The sequence below is a fragment of the Mastigoproctus giganteus genome, chromosome 6, assembly GCF_048544385.1.
Source record: "Mastigoproctus giganteus isolate SK-2022 chromosome 6, ASM4854438v1, whole genome shotgun sequence".
In the NCBI taxonomy this organism is placed as follows: domain Eukaryota; kingdom Metazoa; phylum Arthropoda; class Arachnida; order Uropygi; family Thelyphonidae; genus Mastigoproctus; species Mastigoproctus giganteus.
In genome coordinates, this window is record NC_143580.1 from 59,748,239 (window position 1) to 59,774,494 (window position 26,256).

General features: G+C 37.1%; 1 protein-coding gene across 1 annotated transcript in view; it reads left to right on the forward strand.

Moving 5' to 3' along the window:
• The window catches only part of Rubicon (run domain Beclin-1-interacting and cysteine-rich domain-containing protein rubicon), a 289,246-nt gene that overhangs the window by 73,790 nt on the left and 189,200 nt on the right, over positions 1-26,256 (forward strand). Inside the window, exon 7 of the mRNA XM_090376184.1 lies at positions 17,402-17,572. Within this exon, the coding sequence (XP_090232310.1) occupies positions 17,402-17,572 (171 nt within the window). The remainder of the gene's footprint in view (positions 1-17,401; positions 17,573-26,256) is intronic.

The window sequence follows — 26,256 nt, forward strand, 5'->3', positions numbered from 1 at the left end:
TCAGTATGCATTGTTACTTTAGTAAGTTACCGTGCAGCATTGAGGATTTAGAAATGGTCTGTGTAAGTATTTAGTAAAATGACTGCAAATGAAATATTTAAAAAATTGGACAATTTTATGACAGAACACAATATTCTTTGGAAGAATTGCATTGGCATGTATACTGATGGAGCTCTGGCTTTAACAGCAATGTTGTAGCTACAATAAAGAAGCTTCTTCTGAAGCTAAGTTCACTCACTGCAGTATTCACAGTGAAGCCTTGTTTGCAAAAGCAATACCAGGAGAACTGAAAACTGTTTTCGATCAGTCAGTTAAGATTGTTAATTTTTTTAAATCCTGTGCACTAAATTTGCAAATGTTCAAAATTTTATGCCAAGAGATGGGGAGTGACCATGAAAAACTATTACTGCATAGCAAAGTTAGATGTTTGTCCAGAGGTAAAGTTTTAAATCGTTTTTTTTTTTTTAATTTAATCGAAAATGCGAGTTTTCCTTTGCAATTCAAAATGTGAATTAAAATACTTTCTTTGATGAATAATGGTTGGCTAGATTAGCATATTTAGCTGATATTTTTGGAAGACTTAATGATCTGAATTAAACTTTACAAGGACCAGATGTGACTGTTTTCACTGTTAGTGACAAAATAAATGCAACAATAAAAAAACTTGAGTTAATCATCAAAGACGGATAGAAAGATCTTAAGTTTCCTACCAACTTTAGAAAATTTTTTTGGAGAAAATAATTTAACATTGAGACATGAATTAAATAAAGTCATTGTTTTCAGTTAATACATAATTTCAAATTGTATTTCCCAGAAGATTATGAAAAATAAAACTGGATCAGGAATCCATTTTCTTCAGATTATGTACCAGAATATCTTTTTTCTGAAGAAAAAGAGCTACTTTTAGAAATTTCTTGTAACAGATATTTAATGAATTTCAAAAACAACACTTTAATCAACTTTTCGATTAAGCATAAGAAAGATTTTAAAGAAATTTCGGAAGGAGCAATAAAAATTTTTAATGCCGTTTTGTTTGACATTTATGTGAAACAGGGTTTTCTTTTATGCTGTATTAAAAAAACAAATGTAGAACAAGATTCACTTTGGAGCCAGATTTATGTTTGAAATTAAGTAATATAGAACCAGATAAAAAGAAACTAATTACTGTCAAACAAGCTCAAGTGTCACATTAAGTCAATTATTTTTGTTAAATTTTGTTCAACTTCTCCCGATTTATTGAATTTAATTGTTATTGATTACAATTAAATCACCATGTTAAGTATTTTATAGTTTATTTTGTATTTTGTTTAATATTTATTTAGTTTGTTCAATTTTTGTATTAAAATGAAATAAAAATATTTCTAACATAGCCTTATTCTTGCCTTTTCTTCTTAATACAAATTCATAGTTTAATGAGTGGTACTGAACTTTTTCAATTTTGGTTTTGATGGTACAAGTATTTAAAAAAAAAAAAGTTGAATTGCTGTTGTAGACCATATTCTTGAAAATAATGATCTTGCCCTGTTAAATGTGGTCGCTAATAGTTTTCTCCATGTGCCTACCTATGCATTTACTGCCTGATCTCTCTCTCTTTCTCTCTGCTCACATCCCTGTTTGTACATGGGAGGTTGAAGAAAACCGTTATGGTAGTGATCGCTTCCCCCTGATATCCGCCCTTTGCAATTGGACACCATGTCTACTGTTGAGTATACCACAGAGAAAATTTTATCAGGCTGACTGGAATGACTTCAGAATCGGAAGGAATCTTGGATCTGTTTGGAATCTTCCATCATCCAAGCTGCTCAGCCCAAAGTAATCTGGGACAAAATCCAGAAAATGAAAGGCAGATACACATCACAGCCTTCATTGATTGGAATATAATCGATATAATTGCATGTCTAACTGCAATTGTGAATATGGAGACATTTGCTAACGTGTCTGCCAGAAACACTTCACCCCCACAGTTTCTGGCCCTCCAATAAAAATCTGAAAACCAGCAAGTGGGAACTGAAAGAGGTGCTTTCATCTATCCAAGATGAGTGCTGTTGAGCCACACATCCATTACTAGATGATTAAACATCTTTCATCAGAATGTATGGGTAACTTGCTCTGTCTCTATAACAGAGTCCATCTTGATGAGGAGTTTTCAGGCTCCTGGCTTAAGGCAATCATCACTGCATTCCTGAAGCCAGGAAAGAATCCAAAAATCTGCCTACCATTTTGCCAAGAGGAGGGAGTTCCACAAGGATCAGTTCTAAATGTTACATTTTTTGCTATCAAAGTCAATTCTATTACTGAACAATTTCCTCCAACTGTAAACAGTGCTCTCTTTGTTGATGACTTCAGCAACATTGAGGGTCATCGAAAGAATTCCTGGGACTTATATTTGATAACAAATTTACTTTTCTGTGACACATCTGTCAACTATGTACAAAGTGCATGATTGGTGTGTATTTGCTATGGGCCATATCCTCCAATAAGTGGGGTGCAGATAATTGCACATTACTTAAACTCTATCATTCCCTGTGTGTTCTAAACTAGATTATGGGTCCCAAGTGTATGCATCGGCTAGATACAGCATACTGTAATGGTCAAACCATTACAGTATGCCATTCATTTTAGGTAGTAGGTATAATTATTCAGGTAGGTAACATCTAAAGGAATATGAATTGCATAGGAACCCATAACCGGAAACGTCACGGGAAAGTAGTAGCAGAGGCACAAGAAGCAGAAATGACACAAGACAGTAATTAGTGGCAAACATTTATTTGACATAATATTAACAATGGAGTAAGAGATGGATGCATTTCATGATGTTACAACAGATGCTTGAAGGTTTCACCATGAGACGCGATGCATGCGTGACACCGACGCAGCATGGATTGGCGGACACAGTCGAACACACCTGGAGTATCTTTGACAGTAGCAGCAGCACAGATGAGTCTCGCCACGAGATCCATCTCCGTCTCCACAGGCAATTCATGCGTGATAGATTTGAGGGGCCCCCCACAGAAAGAAATCAAGGCTCGACAAATCAGGTGAGCGTGGGGGCCAGGCAACTGGTCCACCCCAGCCAATCCATCGACGCCCAAAACACCTGTTCAAATGGTCACGAACACACCTCCATAATGGGCAGGCGCCCCCGTCATGTTGAAACCAAATGTTGCATCTTACATTTGCTGGAACATCGTCATGTAACCCTGGTAGAACTTGTTCAAGAAAGATCCGATATTTAGTGGAGTTCATGCGGGATGGTAACAGGTATGGGCCGACTAAGCTGTCACCGACCATACCTGCCCACACATTTATTGCGAAGCGATGTTGTGCCGCATGGGGGCACACACCATGTGAGCCCCTCTGCTAATCCATACACTAGGTGCATGTCTGCCAGCTCACAATTTGTATATCGATGCGTGCTCTTCGTGCAGCAACTGACTACTGCATGAATGAGTAAACCAGAAATTTTCCCTCTCGCGAACTGATGAACAGCGCCGTGTACTGACTTACGGTGATGTTTCCGGTTATGGGTTCCTATGTGATTCACATTCCTTTAGATGTTACCTACCTTCCTAAACGTTTGTACCAATATTTTTGAGACACCCTGTATATCAAAGCAACTGAACTGTCCTTGTTTCTTTGACAAAAGCACTTGTCATTGCAGTACATCTTTAAACTAAAATTCCTGCCAGAACACTCCATGTGGCTGTTAACCATCCCTTTATATTTTTGTCCAAGACATACTAAGAGAATTGAGCGGCATGATAGATAATGTTTCTGAGTCATCAAGGCAACTACTTCCATCCTAGCATGCTCAAATACCACCATGCAACTTTTCTATTAAAAACTGGGTTAAGGCCACCACCCCACCTTCTGTTTACCAACAACTATGCTGCTCACTCTGCTGAATACTCTGACTTCTTGCCTGTCTTCACTAATGGCTCAGAATCATCTGTCAGATCTGCTGCCATGTTCCCAGCTTACTCTATATCTGAGTGGATTCCTGATGAATGCAGGATATACATCAGAATAGTATTCTATAGAAATAGCTTTGGACCACATGAAAACCCCGAATTACCAAAGGTCTTTGGTGTATATACTCTGAATATACTATAAATTCCAGTCAACATCTGGAAAGTTAAAATCCCCCATTATAGGACATTCTGATTTACTGGCCCACTCTATTTTTCTGTATAATTATTTGGTATGCTGATCAATGTCATTAGGCTTATAGCACATGACTACTCTCATTTTTGTTTTCTCACTGCTTATATCATGCACTGGCCACCCATATCAGCAGGATACACTACCTTAGATTTAATATGCTTCTTAACTAAGAGCATACCCCGTCCTGTCCCATCTGCCCTTCCTTCCCGTATATATTTTACTTGCCAAATTCAAATCCAGCATTGCTTATGTCTGAGTGACCATATCTCCGATATCCCTACAATGTTTGCATTTGATGACTTAATCAGTATTTCAAATTCATCAGATGTATTTACAATGATCCTAGCATTAGTGTACATGCAAGCATACTTGCACCTGTTCTAGTTACCCTAACACATTCCATGTATTTACTTTTTTTGAAGACCCTCAGCAAGGTCTTCAGTTTATCAGTTTTCTGACCTGCCTATCACTGCTCCAATAGCATCAACAAATATTCTTGCACCCCTTCTATTTAAGTGTATTCCATCCCTGAAAAAATAGTCCCCCCAAGCACAGACCACGCTTAGAAAATTCTACCCCATGAGCCTTGTACAATATCTCCAGGACCGAATTGATTGACAAGGTTCTCATGATATACTTCCTCCTGTTGTGTCTGGGCAGAATTGCAGGAACTTTCAAATTTAACCCTAACTTGTGGCTTTTTTTTTCAACATTGACCTGTACTTGTGAGTGATACAAGTCGCTCACAAGTACAGACATCCACAAATTCCAGTCAACATCTGGAAAGTTAAAATCCCCCATTATAGGACATTCGGATTTACAGAATGATTCTGACATTCTGTTAAGTAAGTCCACAGATCTCCTTCTCTTAATGTCATTAGTCCCAACGTCTGCAACAATATCACCCTTTGGGCCCTTAAAAGATGATATCTGCTCTACATGTCATCAGCTTTTGCCCCTGGCAGACATACCCTGGTCCTATTCCACCTATCCTTTTGCACAATATATTTCCCATTTTCCTGATGATAGAGTTACTGACAATAACTACTCCTGTGGGACCAGTGCATTCTGCCTTGGGGATTGCAACTGTGTTGTTTGATGCACAAATGTGAGCTTTGGTATTGAGTTGGGTAGCTGAGAGCTTGATGGGCTCATTTTCTTTGAGGGCATCTACTCTATTCTTCAAGCTCTCAAAAATACCCTTCAGAATGCTGAGTTGGAGTTCAGACTCTGTACTGAACGCACCCACAAAGGCATCCCCATTGCTTTCATTTCCTGTTCTAGAAAGTTTGCAAACTTTGCACAAGTAGCACATTTCATTAGACTATGATTTATAGGAGAATTGCCCCCTTCGGTTCTACTCCTAGCCACACCACTTCCGCTACTTTGATCCCATCGCTCTGCTGTATAGTCTGGGGCGTGATTTCTCTTTAAATTCAGTTTAATTTGACAATACTGCACTAAGCTAATATATACCTACTACCTGAAAGCAATAATATGTATTATGCTAATATGTATTATGCTATCAAGTTTACATTATATGTTATTCTATACCATTATGTTCATATATTTTTAAATTAGTTATAGCCTTGCTGGAAGTAAAGTTTCTTAGCTAAAAACAAAAAAAATATGAGGGGGAACAGGTATTCTGTATGTTATCAGACACTCGGTCTAAAACACCGATGGATCCAATATCTTTCTATTACAGAAGATTTAGAAGTCCGGTTGGCCTGCCTCCCTAAAATCCACGCATGCTCATCTTCTCAGTGGTAAGCCCTGTTACGTCACTTAGGTGGCAATGAATGTATAGAGTGGTTCTCTTCAAGATGCCTGGTCAGTGTTAAGAGGAAAAGACCAAACTCTCCAGCACATGACAGCATGATGAAACAAATGGCCCTCAGTCCTTAGCGGCTTTAACCTCCCCCCTCTTACGGCAGCAAGAGGATCAGAGTGGAAGCAGAGGGTGCTAAGAATCTCTGGGTACGACCAGGCTGCCATGCACGGAAACTGAACTTGGCCTGTTATGACGTAAGATCGCTCGTCGTTGAAGACAGGATAGGATATTAGAGCTGGAAAAGGAATTAGAAAATGTGAATTGGAATTTAATCAGTTTGGCTGAAACAAGAAGAAGAAATGAATCACTTATAAGTTTATCAAGTGGAAATCTGCTGTACACCAATCGAAACAGTGAAGGAAGCGAAGGTGGAGTTGGCTTTCCAGTCCGTAAAGATATAAAAAAACAACATTTTGGAATTCAAAAGTACATCACCAAGGGTGTCAAGACTAATACTCAGGATTTCTAAGAGATACAAGCTAAAGGTTATAATGATTTGTGCACCAACATCGAGCCATGATGATGAAGAGGTTGAAGAAATGTACACCGAAATTGAGTCTCCTAGATGAGCAGAAAACCCACTACACTATCATTATGCGGGACTTCAATGCTAAGGTTAGAAAAAGACAAAACAGCACAGAAAGAGAAGCTATAGGAAATTTTGGAATTGGTGAAAGAAATGAAAGAGGTGAAAGACTTGTGGAATTTGCAGAATCTCGAGGATTGTCAGTAATGAATACTTTTTTTCAAGAAAAGAATGAACAGAAAGTGGACATGGAAGAGTCCAAATGGATTAACAACTAATGAAATCGACTTCGTCCTCACTAACAGAAGATATATCATGAATGATGTTACTGCCCTGAATAAGGTAAATGTTGGAAGTGATCACAGAATGGTAAGATGCACACTTGATATAGATATAAGAAAAGAAAGGAAATAACTGACTAGAGTAAATAATACAATTGAGATAACAGAAGAGGAGAAAGGCGCTATGTACTGAAACTTAAGAACAAGTTTGAGCTTCTGCAGACTGCTCAAGACCAAGTTATCAACGAGGAATATTGTGAAAGTGATAAAGCCCAAGAAACCTATAGATAAAAAGAAATCCAAAGAAGAAAATATTAGTCAAGAAACACTTGTCATGATAATCCAAGGCGACAAATGAAGAGCAAGATAAACACTGACAAGGAGAAAATTGAGTATACTGAGTTATGCAAAGCTATTAGAAAGAGTGAGGATGAAGTCGATTTCATTAGTTGTTAATCCATTTGGACTCTTCCATGTCCACTTTCTGTTCATTCTTTTCTTGAAAAAAAGTATTCATTACTGACAATCCTCGAGATTCTGCAAATTCCACAAGTCTTTCACCTCTTTCATTTCTTTCACCAATTCCAAAATTACTCAGAGGACATAAGAAGATTTAACACAAGAAAAGTAGAACAAGCATTAAGGGAAAACAAAGTACTTAAATCAGCAGCCATGAGCAGTAATACAGAAAGACAAATGATACTGAAACTGAGGAATAGCAATGGTGTACTTATAAACAGCAGAGAAGGCATAACTCAAATAGCAGAAGACTACTATAGAGAATTATACAAGGAGCGAGGGAATGATACCAGCAGTGAGGAAGATGGATCGCAAATTAGTAACACATACGACATATCCGATATTCTTCCTGATGAGGTAGAACATGCATTGAAGAAAATGAAGAATCAGAAAGCCCCGGAGGAAGATGAAATTACTGTAGAGTTGTTAAAATTGGGAGGAAGAGACATGACACAAAACTGGCAAGACTCTTCACAAAATGCATTAGAAAAGGTGTGATGCTTAACGAGTGGAATAATGCAATCATAGTTTTGCTTAAGAAAGGAGATAAATCAGAAATTGGAAATTAAAGACCAATTAGCTTGTTATCCCACATCTACAAGTTGTTCACAAGGGTCATTACTAACAGATTAGAAAGAATACTTAGATGAGAATCAACTGAAAGAGCAAGCTGGCTTTAGGATGGTTTCCCAACTATGGATCACCTTCATATAATAATATCACAGCTAATGGAGAAAGAAAATGAATATAAAACACCATTATGCCTGGCATTTGTGGATTATGAAAAGGAATTTGACTCTATACAGCATAAGGCAATGTTGGGCATTGGAAAGACAAGGCATAGATACCCCATATATTATGATTTTGAAAAAAATATGAGAACGTTACCTCCTTTATTAGACTAGAGAAAGACAGTAGCAAATTTAAAATTGAGAAATTAGTTTGACAAGAAGACAGTATCTCCAAAGTTGTTTACTGCTGCCCTTGAAGCTTTCAGAAGATTAGAATGGTTGCAGAAAGGAGTCAATGTGAATGGAGAGTACCTAAACCATTTACAATTTTCAGATGACATTGTGGTCATAAGCCATGATCCCAAAAAATTAGAGGAAAATCTTAATCAGTTATGCACAATTAGTAAGGATTATGGCTAAAACAAAAGTAATGAACAAGTATGCCACAAAAAGGGACATAATGATTGAAGGAGTGTAATTGAAAAGGTGGAGTCATATACTTATCTGGGACAAGTTATTAGCTGTAATAATGATAAATGACTGGAAGTCAAGAGAAGAATAAATTTTGGATGGATAGCATTCAGGAAATATAGTCACATACTGAGGAGCAATATCCCAGTTTGTCTGAAATAAAAAAATGAACCAATGTATACTCTCCACCATGACTTAAGGAAGTGGAACTTGGGCACTCACCAAAAGAATGGAAGAGAAGCTGAGAACTGCACGGCGAAGAATGGAAAGAATTATATTGGAAATCAGACTGTTAGTTAAGAAGAGAAACTTGTGAATTAGGCAGCAAACTCAAGTAAAGGACATTCTTATCAAAACTAAGAACTAAAATGGTGTTGGGCAGGACACATAGCTCGAACACATGACAGATGAGGACTATGAAAATAACAGAATGGTACCCAGGAGGAGTTAGAAGAAAACCTGGAAGACAACGGCGGAGATGAATAGATGAAATTCACGAGTTTGTGGGTAGTAAATGGATCGCCATTGCACAAAACAGAAGGAACTGGAAAGTTGCTGGAGAGGCCTTCATCCTGCAGTGGAGGGAAAATGGCTGATGATGATGAAGTGATCAGATCCTTCAAGCTTCTTATTTATCACAATTAAAACCATACAATTCCATTACCATGTACTACACTTCTAGTTAACATGCTACAGTATTAGCACTAAATCACCGATGCAAAAGCTCTACAAATATTGTCATAACTTATAAAATTTGTAGCTAAATTTAAAAATAAGCTTATGAACGTGGGAATTTTAAACTATTTATTGAACGCAATATATGTTAAGTCAAAAAAATGGAAAAATTTTCCAAAAACTTATCTGTTCCCACGATCTCAAAATTATTTGTCTGTACAGTTCACCCTTGAATCAAAAATCATTGTGATATGGATGAATATAATGCTTGCACACATCTCAAGAATTCTTGTTTGTGGCCGTACAAAAGCTGATAATTGGTAAGATGTGTCACAAATAATGATACTTTCAATGAATGAGGAGGTAATGCTATGGAAACAAGTTGAAACAACTTCAATGGGTGGGGGGTGTTAGGGTAATTAACTATACAAGAATACTTACTCTAACCATAACTAACAATAAGTTAGTGGTGTTTCTATAAAATGAGTAAATCTGAACTCCTGAATAGGACATTAATACATAATAGAGCTAATGAAAATATAGTTTTGCCTAGAGTTTTTCTGTGTTATGTATAATATATCTAGGAAGGTTAGGCAAGAAAGAAAGAAGTGAGTGGAGTGGGGTCATGCTTTTTATAAAAACCTTTCCAGATTCAGATCTTATATACACCAGCATGGAATCTGCATGGTATGATGTAGTTAAATGCAAAACAAAATGAGAATGGTGATATGCTACAGACCAGAAGAGTGTGAAGATTGTGATGAAAGACTCTTCATGCAGGTGCAGCGGGCAAGCTGCAAATGGCTTATGGGAGATTTCAGTTTATCCCTTATTGAATGGACCATACACTGGTGAAGGAACTAACCATGGGTGACAAAATTTTAAATAAATTAGATGATTATTATTTGTATCAGCATGTTAGAGAAAATGCTAGGGGGATAAGAACATTTTAGATTTGATCATTAACCATGAACTAGGTGACATCATAAGGCTAATAACCAGGCACCATTATCAGCAAGTGATCATGCAGTCCTTAGTTGGAAGATGAAAAAAGAGGTTGTAGTTGTTAAAGGCATTGGGTTTAATTTCAGAAAAGGGGACTGTGACAATTTAAGATGTTACTTGGCCTCCATCAACCCTTCTTATTTATTAGCCCTTCTGCAGATAGCAGAAGGGTTAATAAATAAGAATTGTGGACTGTTTAAAACAATATTCGCAGGAACCACAAATGCATATGTACCATTAAGAAAATATAGCATTTGAAGGATGTTGAGATGGATGAGGTACATAGCTGACCAATCAAATAGAGTAGGAAAAGAGGACATGGGAAAATAATTACAGAGTAATGAAAAGTACTGAATACTGTAGTAGCTATAAGTTGATATTTATAAAATTTTCATTCTGAAAATTATTTCCCATTTGAGCTCGACAGTAAATACCATGTATACCATCAGAGCTGCTCTAAAAAAAAAATCTTCAGTTTTGTTCAGAAGGGAATGGTCAGCTTTATCCTGTTATAGACTGCCTAGTGCTGGCAGTCAGTTTATATTCCTGTGTGCATTCTTTCAAATCAACATCTGTGTAATTCTGTCACTTTGTTTTATATTGGTTAGAAGTGAGATTAAGCTGTCATTCAGCCACTTCAATTTCAAACTTATTGTACTTTTTTTTTTTTTCTCTCTATTTGTTTGTTATATTCCAATTGTTCAGAACACCCTCTCTCCTAAGTAAGGCCTAAATTACAGCCTACAAAAACTCAGGTGCAACAGTAACAAATTACTGTGGAGTCTAGAGTAGTAAGCAGGATTGGGTTTTTTTTTTTTTTTTTTTTGACATAAGAATAAGGGACCATTTGCTGTGCCTCCCTAAGATGATTAGCATATTTATCACAACCAGTTTACTATCACTTATATTTTTGCATGAGGATGTGTGAATTTTTGTGTAGGCAGTGAAGTCACTGTTTTAAGTAATGAAAGTTAACATCAAAGAATAATAAATTTAAATATTATTGTTGATATATAATATGATCCACTCCCGTGGATCGATGCTTTATCACGACGGGAAGGTTTGTGCATGTCAGTGAAGCTGCAAACTGTCATTGGGAGTGTATACTCCTAGCAGGGTCATCCAAGAACAGTTCAAAGCTGAAACACCAGGCTAAATCAATCCGAAATCTGCCAACCTGCACTGGACCAGCATGGTAGATTATAGTCCATTCCCTCAATGTGGCTTTACAGAAAAATAAACGTCCCCTATTCCCCAAAGGCTTGCAAGCTAATACTTATGGCAGTGAGAAGACCATCTCAGAGGCAGTAGGTGCTAAGAATCACCAGACTCAATCAGGCTGCTTTTGTACTTTAGACATTGGAACACTAAACGTTTGGTCTGTGAGTAAAGACTCGCACCTAGAACTATTAAAGAGCTTTTGTTGATCAGAACCCAATTCCACCATGGTGTGGTGGAATTGGGTTCTGATCAACAAAAGACTAACCGATTCAACCATAAAAGTATTACCGAAAGAATTGCTTGCTGTGCTATTAAGCTAAATAGTTACTATTCTCTTCAAATTATTAAAACTTATGCTGCTACAATTTGCCATAGTGATAACGAAGTTTAAGAATTTTATGAAGATGTATTGTACCTTTAAAAACAGGATGATTACCACTATAAAATTGTAATGGGAGATTTCATTGTTAGAATTGGTAAGATCCAAAATGAGGAAAGATCTGTCAGCCACATGGAACAGGAAATAGTGGCCATCTATGAATTGAATTTGCGGAAGAACAAAATTCATTCCTCCACAAATTCATGAATTCCTTCTTCAAGAAAAAGACCCAATGAAAATGGATGTGGAAGAGCCCACTTGGAAATACTAGTGAAATCAACTTCATACTAACAAACAATAAAACAATATTCACTGACTGCTCATTCTTGAACCATTTTAATGTTGGATGTGACATTCGGTTACTGAGAGCAAAAATCATAATTGCAAGACAGAACAAAAGAATTGGTCAAGTCAGCTCAAGTGAAGAAGATCTACACTAACCAAACTATTGAAAAATTGTCAACACTTTGAACTGGAACTGTCCAATGGTTTTCATGTGCTGCAAGACCTTCCTGACACAGATAATTCAACGAATAATGACAAAGTCATTGAGACTATTGTAAACACTGCTTATGCCCTTGCATCTACTGTAAAAACCAACAAGAATATCAAAAACAGTTACCATGATGAAGCAACAAGAAATGAAGCAAAGTGGTAACATAAGAAACAAAGTAGAATATGTTTAAACGTGCAAGGTCATAAGAAAGTACATAAAAGAAATGTACAAGTTCAATGTTGACCTTGAAGAAAATCAAGGTCTAAAGAAATGAAAAATGATTACACACAAGAGCCAAATGTTTGCTTTGAAGCTTCAGGATGGTGCAACAATAAAAAAAATACTAAAACGAATGAAGAATTTTATTCAAATCTTCATAAGGATAAAGGACAACACCAGATGCAGAAGCTGTACCAGAAATTTTGGTAGAAGATGCTATAAAATCAATGAAAAATGGCAAAGTTGGAGGCCAGCTGAACTATTTTCAAAATGTCTTTTACTTAAAGTACCTGTAGCATGAAAAAATGCAGAAGCCATACTACTGCACAGTAAAGGTGACAAGACTGAATTAAAAAACTACTGACCAATAAGCCTATTGCCAGTTGTCTACAAGGTTTTCACAAAGATACTTTCAAGAAGAATAGGCACAATACTTGATGCAGAACCCAAAGAACAGGCAGGTTTCAGAAACAGCTTCAGTACAGTGGAACACATCCAAACAGTGCAGGAAGTTATAGACAAACACAATGAATACAATATTCCATTATGTGTAGCCTTCATCAATCATGAAAAAGTATTTGATCGTGTAACAAAACAAGCAATAATCAATTCCCTAATTAACCAAGGTGTAGACGAAGCTTATGTTAATATTTTCCAATCAATAAATGAAAAGGTGACTGCATCAATATGGGTCAACAATTATAAAGTTCAGATCAACATAGAAAAAGGCATCTGACAAGGAGAAACAATCTTCCAAAAACTATTTTCTGCCTGTTACGAAGAAATTTTTGCAAGCTAAATTAAGAATGATAAAGGACTCGAGATATATGGAGATTACCTGAATCATGATTTGCAGATGATCAGATGATGCCATCCTCTTTGTCAAAGCATAGAAGAACTGCAGCATGAAAGCAAGAAGTTTGATTTGAAGGTGGTAAAACTTTAGAATGGGGTCCCCTTTTCAAAATGGCGGCGAGGAGAAGAGGGGGAAAGCAGTGATTGATGGGTTTGTGACTTCGCCCACTCACTGCATTCCCCCTCTTCTTCTCGCCTGTATTAGGCCGATGTCACGTGACAAATCAATGCGCTGGAGCTGAAAACGAAGAAAAGTGAAGGAAGGAAACAAAGGTCCGTGAAGTTAACCGTAGTTCGTCGGCATGATTCAGCCTAAAATGGTTAGTGGCATCCTTCATAGCAGTCAGTGGCATCATTTGTAGCACTCTTCAGAGAACTGATCATGTGATTTGCCATGTGACACGACTCCCCTATAACACCCAAGGAGAACTGGGAGGGATGAATTCAGTAGGCAGAGCATTTAGCCGTCAATCAGTGCATTCATGGACAGTCTGGAAGGGACACACTTTTCTAAAGATCAGCCAAATTTTTTGTTCAATATAACCTTCCTGTCCTAACATATGATTCTGAAACATGGACAACTGAATGCCAAAGCTTTACAAAGTCTGAGGGTCACACAGAGAACTATGGAGTGCCAAATTTTGAACATAATCAAAATGGACTGAAAAACATTTGTGTATCCCCAATTCACAAAGGGGGATCGAAGGGTGACACGAATAATTACAGACCAGTTAGTTTAACTTCTGTTCCGGGTAAAATAATGGAGTCGCTGGTTAAAGATGCATTGCAGGATCATCTAGACAAGACTGCAGCAATAATTCAGACACAGCATGGGTTTGTTAAGGGAAAGTCTTGTCTGACAAATTTAATAGGATATTATGATGTGGTTACAAAGGAACTGGATGCAAAAAATAATTTTGATATCATATATTTGGATTTCAGGAAAGCTTTTGACACTGTTGCGCATGGAAGACTATTGTACAAATTGGAGCAGAATGGTATTAAGGGTAAGTTGCTACAATGGATAAAAGGATGGTTAAATGGGAGAAGACAGAGGGTGGTAATCAATGGGTGCTGCTCTTCTTGGACTAATGTTATTAGTGGAGTCCCACAGGGTTCGGTGTTAGGTCCACTGTTGTTTTGTATATTTATCAGTGATATTGATGAAGGTATATCAGGCTTAATGTCAAAGTTTGCAGATGATACAAAGGTTGGCAGGGTTGTTAATGACAGTAATGGCAGTGTGCTACTGCAACAGGATCTAGATAATTTGGGCAGATGGGCTAAGAAGTGGCAACTGAAGTTTAACCTTGACAAATGCAAAGTACTGCATATGGGTAGAAGTAACCCCGGAGAAACGTACCAACTGTGTGGTACTACACTTAAGGTGGTAGAAAATGAAAAAGACCTGGGAGTAATTGTGCAGTCAGATATGAAGTTCTCTGAGCAATGTAGACAGGCTGCCAGGGCAGGTCATGGGGTTTTGTCAATGATATATAGGAATTTTGCTAGCAGGGAAAAGGAGGTGATTATCCCTCTGTATAAGGCAATGGTCAGGCCAAGCCTTGAGTACTGCGTACAGGTCTGGAGGCCTCATTTTGGGAAGGATGTAGATTTACTTGAGCGTGTACAGAGAAGGGCAACAAGATTGGTGAGGGGAATGAAGGGATCCTCTTACCAAGAGAGGCTTAAGTTCTGCAAATTGCAGTGGCTGGAGACTAGGCACCTGCGCGGTGATCTGATTGAGGTGTATAGGCCTTGAATGGGTTGAGCACGCTGAATTCTGATGTGATCCTTCCACTTGTTCAGATTACAAACCTAAGGGGGCATAAATTCAAATTAAGAAAAGACAGATGTAGAATAGATGTGCGGAAATTTGCCTTTAGCCAGCGGGTGGTTAATTGCTGGAACAAACTTCCATCTGTCGTTGTGGAAGTTAATAGGTTGAATAAATTTAAGGAGGAACTGGACAGGCATTTGGAGGGAATGGTGTGTTTTTTTTTTTTTTTTTTGGCTGATGCTGCATAAGCTCATACATTTGCTTTCTTGCATCACATGCCACTGCTACTACTACTACTGCATGTGGATGGATTTGCCAACAAACCAAGGTCTGTGACATTGAAAGAACAAAGCACTTAAAATGGAAATGGGCATGTCACATCGAGAAGAACTAATGATAGATAGACCAAACAAATTTTGGAATGGATACCACATGACTCTAAACACTCAAGAAAAAAGACAAAAGATGAGGTGGATCAATGAAATAGTGAAATTTGTTGGTGTACAATGGTAGCAAAAAGTACAAGACTGCAATTGCTGGAAACATGTTGAGGAGGCCTTCACCCTGCAGTGGATTGACAATGGTTGATGATGATATATGATATAATATAAAAATTTATTTAATACAAAAATAGTATAAGATTCGTTATTATTTCTGTTCTGAAAGGAAGTTTTTCTTCCCTTCATTAATATTTTAAATGGAACTGTGCTAGTCCCCCCCCCTTTTTGTATCTCACAAGAGTTGTGATTCACTGTTTGTCCTGTACCTGGTTTAGAGAACTAATGTTCAGTTCTCTAACCCCCCAGAGGGGAAAATTACCATAACAGACAGTTATTTCACCTGTTCTTTTAATTGTATATATGTATGTATCAGTGACCTTTCTTCCATTGACTTGAAATAAGTACTTTATAAATCCTTGACATAAATACTATTATAGTGTGCTGCATGCCCCTTAATTGACAAATTTTAACTTTCAGAAACTATCAAAACTTGCAGAATACTACCAGCACCTATGTAGATGTGATTGTTGAATCAGTCTTCATTTTTTGGCAGATACCATCATGACCTCAGTGCTTATAAATTAACCTGTGCCTTATTTCTCACAAAACAGAATTCCCAGTCCAAAGTGCATCAATTTCATTGCATATCTTACCAATTCTGTGCTGTGGTCAGCAATATAACTGTACCAGTTTATTATTATTATTAGCCATATGATGCAAGGAAGCCTGCGACTTATGCTGCTTCAGCCAAAAAAAGTTCCCAAGTTACTCTGAGAGAGAGAGAGAGAGAGAGAGAGAGAGAGAGAGAGAGAGAGAGAGAGAGAGAGAGAGAGAGAGAGAGAGAGAGAGAGAGAGAGAGAGAGAGAGAGAGAGAGAGAGAGAGAGAGAGAATATGCACACAAGGGCAGAAGTAGAAAGGAATCACCAAGAAAGAGAAAAATTGATAATATCCAGCTCAGGATTCTGGGTTTGCCAAGCTCATACTTACCAGATGTGAGCCACTGGGATTGTTTCACAATTGAACATTTATGCAGTTTAATTGGAAGATGTAAGCACTGGAACAAATACATCTTAACAAACCATAAAGAAATGAGACTGATTTTGTAATAACCATGACTATATTGTATATATCAGTGAAAAAAAAAACCTCCAACTTATATAACATACATTATCAGCTGGACACAGTGCATCTGCTTATAAGTTCCTTATGTCTGACTTTGCTCTCTCTCTCTCTCTCTCTCTCTCTCTCTCTCTCTCTCTCTCTCTCTCTCTCTCTCTCTCACACACACACACACACACAGCTTTTTGCAAAATTTTATGTCAATTCCTTTCTCTGAAAAACAATTGTGCATTTTTATAGAAAAGGAAAAACCTTTGCTCTATTAGAATGCAATAAAGGAATTAAATTTTTGTATGTATATTGTTACTATATGGGGAAACATGTTAGAATATGTTTCTTCAAGCAAAATGCTCACTCAACCTGGAGAAGCCACCCACTAAATTAGTACTTCATAATTTGGGCCTCATAGGTATCCTCTATGGCAGTTATCCAAAATGGTTACAAAAACTTGTACTCTCTTGAACCTTGTTTATGTATTTGTATATGATTTTGATTGTTGCAACTTATGTTTCAGTGAAACAGGATTTAATCTAAAATATAAGCATGAAGACTTTTTCTTGATGAAAAGTTTTTGGTACAAAAATTTCATGATACTGATTGCTTAATGTGTGCTTCTTTAATTAAGGAAAATGCACATTTCTGCATATCAGAAGCCCTGATTTCTGCAATTGAACAAATGAAATGCAACCAAGCATTACAACGTTTAGATGAAGAAGATGGAGAAGATCATGATGAAATGAGTGAAGATAGTGGAAAGCAAAAAGTTCGAATTAGATGGAGGGAAAGGCGCTTCAAGGTAAATATAGGTTTCTCTCATTTAGTTTTCAGAAAGATGCTAGTGTTTTTAGAAAATAATGTTACTCTCCTGAGAGAACACTATTGTTTCTCAGTGTGACAGGCCCTCGTGGGTAGCAAAAAAATTGGTATAATCACCATCATGTCTACACCAGGTGGAAAACAACCGAGTTTGAATCCCATTAATGATGCAAGTAATTTTTATGGGTTTTTGTCATTTGCTGGACAAAAAAACCCAATTTTTTTTTTTTTTTTTTTTTTTTTTTTTTGTCCAGCAAATAGCAAATTGACCACAGAACACTTAGTTTACAGACATTATGTATGTCTCAGTATGGCCTAAATTGCTGATGCACCTAAACCCTACAACATCACCTTGTAACAGTGATGAACTTGATCTTATCCTCTCTAGAAACTACTACATCTATCCATGACTGGACCCAAAATTGCAAATATCTTTTTTAATTAAATAACTTCACTATGGAGATGATTCCGTTATTCATTTAAAACTTGAACACATTGTTGTGATTGATTTCAGAACTATTTAGTTACATCATCAAATTATTTTAAACAAACAAAATTGTTTCTAGTCTTTATTTAAATATGCTCTAATCTAATATGTCTACCTTCCTGTCCCTGCTAGCAAAATCCCTATTTATCATTGACAAGACTCCATAACCTGCCCTGGCACCCCGTCTGCTCTGCTTAGCAAACTTCATATTTGACTGCACAATTACCCCCAGGTCTTTTTCACTTTCCACTTCCCTGAGTGTAGTACCACACAGTTGGTACGTTTCTCTTTGGTTATTGCTACCCATATGCAGTACTTTGCATTTATCAATGTTAAACTTCAGTTGCCACTTCTCAGCCCATTTGCCCAACTTATCTAGATCCAATTGGAGTAGCATACTGTCATTACTGTCGTTAGCAACCGTGCCAGCCTTTGTATCATCTGCAAACTTTGACATTAAACTTGATATACCTTCATCAATATCATTGATAAATATACAAAACAACAATGAGCCTAACACCAAACCCTGGGGAACTTCACTAATAACATTTGTCCACGAAGAGCAGTGTCCATTGATTACCACTCTCTGTCATCTCCCACTCAACCATCCCTTTATCCATTGTGGCAACTTACCCTTAATACCATACCTCTCCAATTTGTACAGTAGTCTTCCACGTGCAATAGTATCAAAAGCTTTACTTCAATCCAAGTATATGATATCAAAATTATTTTTGGCATTCAGTTCCTTTGTGACCACATCACAGTATCCAATCAAATTGGTCAGACAAGATCTCCCTTTAACAAACCTATGCTGTACCTTAACTATTACTGCAATCTTGTCTAGATGATCCCGCAATGCTCCTTTAACCAGTGACTCCATTATTTTCCCCGGAACACAAGTTAAACTAAGATGTCTATAGTTACTTATGTCACTATTTGAATCTGTTTTGTGAATTGGTGATAATTTGTACATCTCCAGTCCAAGGAGACCTCCCTGAGTCAAAGGAAGCTCACATAATTATGGCTAAGGGTTTGCTTACTTCCTTTGCTGCCTCCTTTAATATAACTGGATAGATCCTGCCCACCCCAGGTGCCTTCCTTACGTTTAACTTCAACAATTTCTCCTCTACTTTGCTCTCAGTTATTACAAAATCACTTAGCTCCCTGTTAGTTTGATAAACTTCTGGCATTCCCCTCATTGAATAACTCCTCGTGTGAACGTAGATGCAAAATACTCATTCTGTTTATCAGCTACATGAGCATGATCATCAATAGTCAACCCATCTGTTAAGTGGTCCAATCTGATTCAACCCTTTCCTTCTAGAGTTTACATAAGTAAAGAACTCTTTGCTATTTTTCTTTGCATCCTTTGCCAAAGATTTCTTGTAATGTACCTTTGCCTGTCTAACCTCCTTTGTGACTTGATTACAGACAACCTTATATCTACCATGGGCTTCTGTGTCACCTGATAATTTATATGCATCCCATACATTCTTCTTCTCTGCCATGAGCCTCATTAATTCATCTGGTATCCATTTAGGCCTGAACCTTGAACAGTATTTCTTAGTTGGAATGAAAAGCCTAGTAGCCTCCGAGATTAAGTCCCTGAAGGCTTCCCATTTAGAATTCAACATTGGTAACATCATCAGTTGATCCCACTGTACAGAATTTAAAAACTGTCCAAGACCCCTGTAGTCACTTTTACGAAAGCAAAAGTCCTTCCCTTTAGCCTTGATAGTAGTTACATCCTTAAGTAAAATCCCATATCAGTACATTGTGATCATTGTCACTCAGTGGTTCCTTTATCTACAAATTCTTAATCCAAGAATAATCACTGCTGATAATCAGATCAAGAGTATTACTCACTCTGGTTGCCTCTTGAACATGCTGTAGCAAACATTCATCCAATAAATCCAAAATAGCCTTGCGAGTGACCAACTCACAAGTTCCAGTCAATATGTGGAATGTTAAAATCCCCCATTATATATGATATTCTGCTTTACTGGCCCACTCTATTTCTCTGCACAATTGCTCATGATACTCATCAGATTCATTTGGCCTATAACACACACCTACTCTCATTTTTGCTTTCCCAGTGATTGTCACACCAAACTGACTCAACATTGCATTGTCCACCAACATCAATTGGATGCACTTCCTTAGATTTTGTTTCTTAACTAACAGCATAACCCCTCCTTCCTTTCTGTACACATTGTACTCTCCAAATTCCAACTCTGCACTGTTTATGTCTGTGTGACATCATGTCTCTGATATCCCAACAATGTCTGCCTTTGATGATTAGCACTTCAAGCTCATCAAATTTATCACTATAATCCTAGCATTGGTGTACATACAAGTATAACTGTTTCTACTCTTAGTTACCCTAACACAACCCATGTATTTATTTGTCCCACTACGACTCCCAACAGTCCTGGAAATCTCCATTCCCTTGCTTTCCATTCCAATAGAAGCAGTGCAAGAATCACTTTTGCTTCTGCCTGCAGCCACTGTTAACCTTTTTAGTGTGTGTGTCCCACCAAGCTAGCAGTTTTCTGACCCACCTAACACTGCCTCAATAGCTTCAGCAAATATTCTTGCACCCTTTCTATTTAAGTGTACCCATCCCTGTAGAAGCAGTCTCTCCTGTCAACAAGCACAGACCATGCTGAAAAAATTCTACCCCTTGAGCCTTGCACAATCTCTCCAGGGCCAAATTGATCGATAAGGCTCTCATCATATACTCCCTCCTATCGTGTCTGGGCAGAATTGCAGACACTTACACGTTCAAACCTAATTCGCAACTTTTTCAACATTGACCTGTACTTGTTAAGTAAATCAGCAGATCTCTCACGCTTAATGTCATTAGTTCCAACGTGTACAACAATATTACCTTTTGTGCCCTTAAAAAATTGAAGAGGATAGCAAATTTAACTAACTTGCTTGGATGCAAGTATTTATTGATGAGGTGTTTAAGTGCAGAGTTTCACCCAGTAATTTACACATTTCTCGTTGAACTGTCTCAGAAGGCTCTTTTGATCTCTAACATTCCAGAAAAACACTTATACCCATCTGTATTTTCCCATCTGATTGTTTTGCTTTAGCCTTTATAATTGTGTGACCTGCTGCATCATACAACATTGATATAGATGTGCTATTTAGATTTTTAATTTTCAAGAATGTATACATTGTAAAAACAGATGTGTTGGTTAACTGAATAATAAATATATTATGTCTTTATATCATGAAGAATGAATTTTTTGTTTTTGTAAGCTGCAGAGCTACAGCATTTAGAGGTACCTGAAGGTTGTACGTATAGTAGTTAATGGCAATAAAGAAATAATAATAAAAAAAATTACTTATATACCTTTGATTAGATTTTTTTTTTTTCTCCACAATTTTTTCTTATCCATTATTTTTAATATGGCCTTACCATTTCTTCTATCTATTATTTCCATTATTTATTTATTTATTTTTTAAATCTCTTTTCTGATTATTTTAATTTTTGATCAGATCTTTATTTCTTATTCAGGTTTCATCCCCGTGGGTTCAAATAGGCTTTAAAATTGTGTTATGAACAGGCAGTTTTGTCTTTTGGGTAATTTTGCTTGCCATAAATGAATTTAACTCATTTGTAACCTCCTTTAGCTATTCTATTGTTTATTTCCTTGTCTAATTCCATCTTCATTAATGATTGTTCCTAGATTACCATAATTACTATTCTAAATTTCTGTTAGTTAGCCTGCAGTCTAGTTTTCTTGTCACACTCAACTTTCATAACTTTCAATTTTGTGTAACTAATTTCATGTGATATTCTCTGTAACCTTATCTTTTTTTTTTTTTTTTTTTTTCGAGTTCATTGAAAATTTGCAAGCTACTATTTAACAGCATGTGCATAACTGCATATAATAATGATCCAATTTTTCCATCTCCCACACTAGGCAACTTTGTTAGTACCATTTAATTTATTAAATGGTCTATGAAAATAATTAACAAGATATGGTGATTAGATACAGCCTTGCCTTACTCCAAGTTTAACCTTAAATCATTTTACAGTGCATCCTTTAAAAATTGCTACAGATTTTCTGTTTTTGTGCAAACTTTATCTCCCCCTCCATATTTCTTCCCCTTAAATCTTCAATGCCATTATTGGTAGAGGAGATTTCTAGGTATCCCATGATACGCTGCTTTTTTTTTTTTTGTTTAAGATTAATAAATCTTTCAATATAGATTTTTTTGTTATATTACTATCACATTTCTATAACTTGTCATGGTGTGAATAATTGAGCCTGGCATTTCTTGTTTGTCTCAAAACTTGACTGCTCTTCCCCCAGATTACATTCAACAGTACAGTCAGTCCTCATATAGCACGATAATTGTGTTCCTAGAAACCCTCGTGCAATGCAAAATCATGCAATATAAACAACAGTCCCTATGGGAAAAATAGGGTTAGGTGCCGACCACCCAAGATTGAACACACATTTCAAAAACATTACCAAACACAATAAATAATAATAAAATACATAAGTATTTTATTACGACTATTACGTAATAAAATATTGCTAATGCTTTTGTTTCTATCGTAAGCGAACTTAATTTTTGTTTGATTTTCTATCCAAACAGATGACAGCTGTTCCGTATCTTCCAATTCTTTGTATCTTAATCTAATGGATTTTAATTACACTTTGAGTTGTTCCTGCTATGAAAGTTGTTTTTATTTTCTCTGCATTCTTTGTAATTCATGGCGTCCTCATTTAGTCTGTAGCACGTGCAATATCACATGGTCTTTCATTTCGCTCAAAGCATTTTACAATTTCATATTTTTTCTCAATCGACAGAGGAGGACTGGCCCATAAGCCTTACCGGGAAAATCCCGGTGGGCTGGAGACCGTAAACCATAGTATGAGGCCAGTATAAATTTTCCTGGGTAAGAATTTTTGACCCAGTCCGCCTCTGTTTATCGATATGCTTTTCTTTTTCTCTCTGAATCTGCAGTGTCTTCACTAGGACACTTCCTTTTCACACCTTTTAAGTATTTTACTCATTTTTAGGGAATAAAGCACAATTACAAACCGAGGAGGCACGCTTGTGATACACAAAGCTGCGCACAAGTAACAACTGAATAAACAACACCGTAAAGGCAGAGATACACTATTAACACCTCACATTTTACTAAAGCACATTTCTAAGGGTTACTACCATAAAACAGTAAAAACAATTTCCAGTTGCGTTTCTGCTAGTGGAATCTGTTATAAACTGGTAGTAAACTCGATCTAATTGCATTTGCGATTATTCCGATAGCTGGAATTGTGTTGGTTTTTACATTATTATGGTGAAATGTGTTTCCCCTTCACTGATGTAAAAAACATAAATACATTTTCAGAGGCCGACCGGGCTAGCCGAGTGGGTAAAGTACCTGCCCGGCAACCCAAAGGTCGCAGGTTCGATTCCCGCCTCGGGCTTGGATCAAAGTACTGCAAAAACCTTGGGAGGTGCAATATGGCCACAGAAGCCGATGCGCCAACAACTACCAAATCAAAAAAAAAAAAAAAAATTTTCAGAATCTTCTCTTCATTCCTATCGTGTTGTGTTCAGTTGGGGTGATTCTGCGTTCGACTGCCATTTCTTGTAAACACAAAGGCGAATCTTGCATAAGCGAATTCGGTTTGTGTTATATAAGATATCGTTCCCCTATTTATAAATTGTGTATGATCGAATTCGTGTAGTGTAAACATGTTATACGAGGACTGACTGTACTTCTAACCCTCTTCAATGAGATACTTGTATAACTTTACCTAGTACACTGTGGAGTGAAATTCTTCTGTAATTTCCATATCCAAGTTTATTTCCATTTTTACGTCTTGATATAATTAATGCCCTGGTTCAATCTTTCGGAACTTGTCATTCAGCATTATTGACCTTTTGGGTAATGTAACGTTACCTACGTAACAACACTGTTTTTCCTTCAGCTTTCAGCATTTTAAATCTAATTACATTACGCTGCTGCCTTTCCATGCTCGATATTTTCTGTGAACTGAGAACAAAGCAACCGAAACTGGTATCAGTTTCGGTTGCTTTGTTCCAACATGATGATAAGGTTGTAACTTATAATTTATTCAGCTTAGTTGACTTAGTTCTATATTGTCAGCCCATCCTTGTTTGTTCAGCAGCCATATAGCTGGACACCTAATACCAGGTTATGCCATGAGAAGGTGAGGTGGTGGCATCGCATCTGGATCCCATTTCGTTCCTCCTATACTCCTTACTAACTCTTGACTATATCATTTTCATCATTTGCACAATCTTTCACAATGTAATTTCCATGAATGGCTGTGCTGGTACTTTGCAATTCGCAATACAGGGGGCCCTCGGTTTACATCAGGGTTGAGTTCCTGGAGATTCCAGCATATATCAAATCGACGTAAATTAAACTTGAATTATAATTTATTTCAGTGGGATGCATTCCAAGTGTACAAAAATTGAGACTCACGAAATAATACAAAAATTTTAATATTTAATTTAACATAAACATTATATACATGCATTTAAATTACATTTATTCCTTAATAAATTATACAGTAAATAAGCAGACATCACTGACAAGAGGAAAGCCCTGGTTGTGGATCATCAGGGTTGACTGAATCATCTTGCCATCTTTGGATCAGTTGGAGGCTCTTCAGATTTCTTTTTAAAATAAGAAAGGATTGTTTGCATTGCTTGACGGCCATTCCTTCTGCAGAACATAGTAGTAAGGCTGCAGTGCTGCATTAATTTCTCTTTTAATAGAACAGTTCTGTTTCCAGTCAGAATCAATGTCACTTATCAATCCCAGCCAGAATTTCCTGCAAGTCATGGGTTTTTATAGACCATAAAATGGGCTCTTCTTGTTCTTCCTACCTCTGTTCCTGAGTCAACTGTGCACGCAAATCTTCCAGTTCCTCATTTGTAAGAGGCTGAGAATGGCTCTCCAACAACTCAGTCACATCGTCAGGCTCAACATTGTCAAGCCCTATCTCCTGAGCAATTGCAGTGATTTTATTTGCAATCTGTGGCACATCCTCAAATTTCCTGAAATTATGTAGTACACACTTCCTGCCCAGTCCATTCATACAAGTTGATGTGACCTCTTTCCAAGCAGCATCGATGTCGTTGATGCCATTCAGGATGTAGGACGTCTAATAATCTTTGACAGACATGTTTCCAGTTGTCCATTTCCCATAACATCTCCCTAAATATCTGCCAAAGGTAGTAGGCTTTAAAATTTATGAAGCCCTGGTTTTTTGGTTGTTAAAGGGAGGTGGTATATTCGTGGAATGATATGGGTCACCTTTATATCCACAGTTGTCTTCCTCTCTCCAGTGGTTGGTGGATGTCCTGGGACATTGTCCAACAGCAACAGCACTCTCCTTGGATAATTGTTCTCATCACAGTGATGTACCATTGGACAAAAATTATCTGTATACCAATTTTTGAAGACATCTAGTGTTACCCAAGCCCTTCTGTTTGAAGTCCAAATGATTGATAAATATGCTTTAATGTGACCCCCTTAATCACACTCAGTGTTTTAGAGTGATAGACAAGCAGCGGCTTCGGTTTTACAGTTTCTGAAACATTTCCATAAAGAAGAAGAGTTAAACAGTCCTTGGCAGGTTTAAATCCAGGAGCACTTTCTCTTCACATGAGATGAAAGTTCTTGAAGGCATCTTCTTCCAATAATGGCTGGTCTTATCCACATTGAAAACAAGATCAGGCGGTTATTCATCTTCCTCTGAGTCGCTTGATGTGCTCAGGATATGGTGCTTCTTCATCAACACTGGCAGCCTCACCCTTTAATTTTATATTGTAAATTTGAGTTCACTGCTTCAAATTAGCGAAACAGCCTTTGCTTGCTATTGAAAGTTTTGTTGCCACCTTCCTTTTCTTTTATTTCATCAGTCAAACTCTTCACCTTGTCACAGATTTCTTTGTCATTTCTTTGCTTTGTCACACTGTGTGATAGCAATGTTGCTTTCATTTAACTCGTCAACCCACAGTGAGTTCCATATTTTTTTTTCAATCACAAGACCATGCGAGTATCTAAGAGTTGTAGCAGTTTTCCTTCTTACAGTTTCCATGGTCTTTTTAATTTTATCAGCATTTTCATGATTGTTGTTACAGCAGTAGAAGGACAATTTGTAACT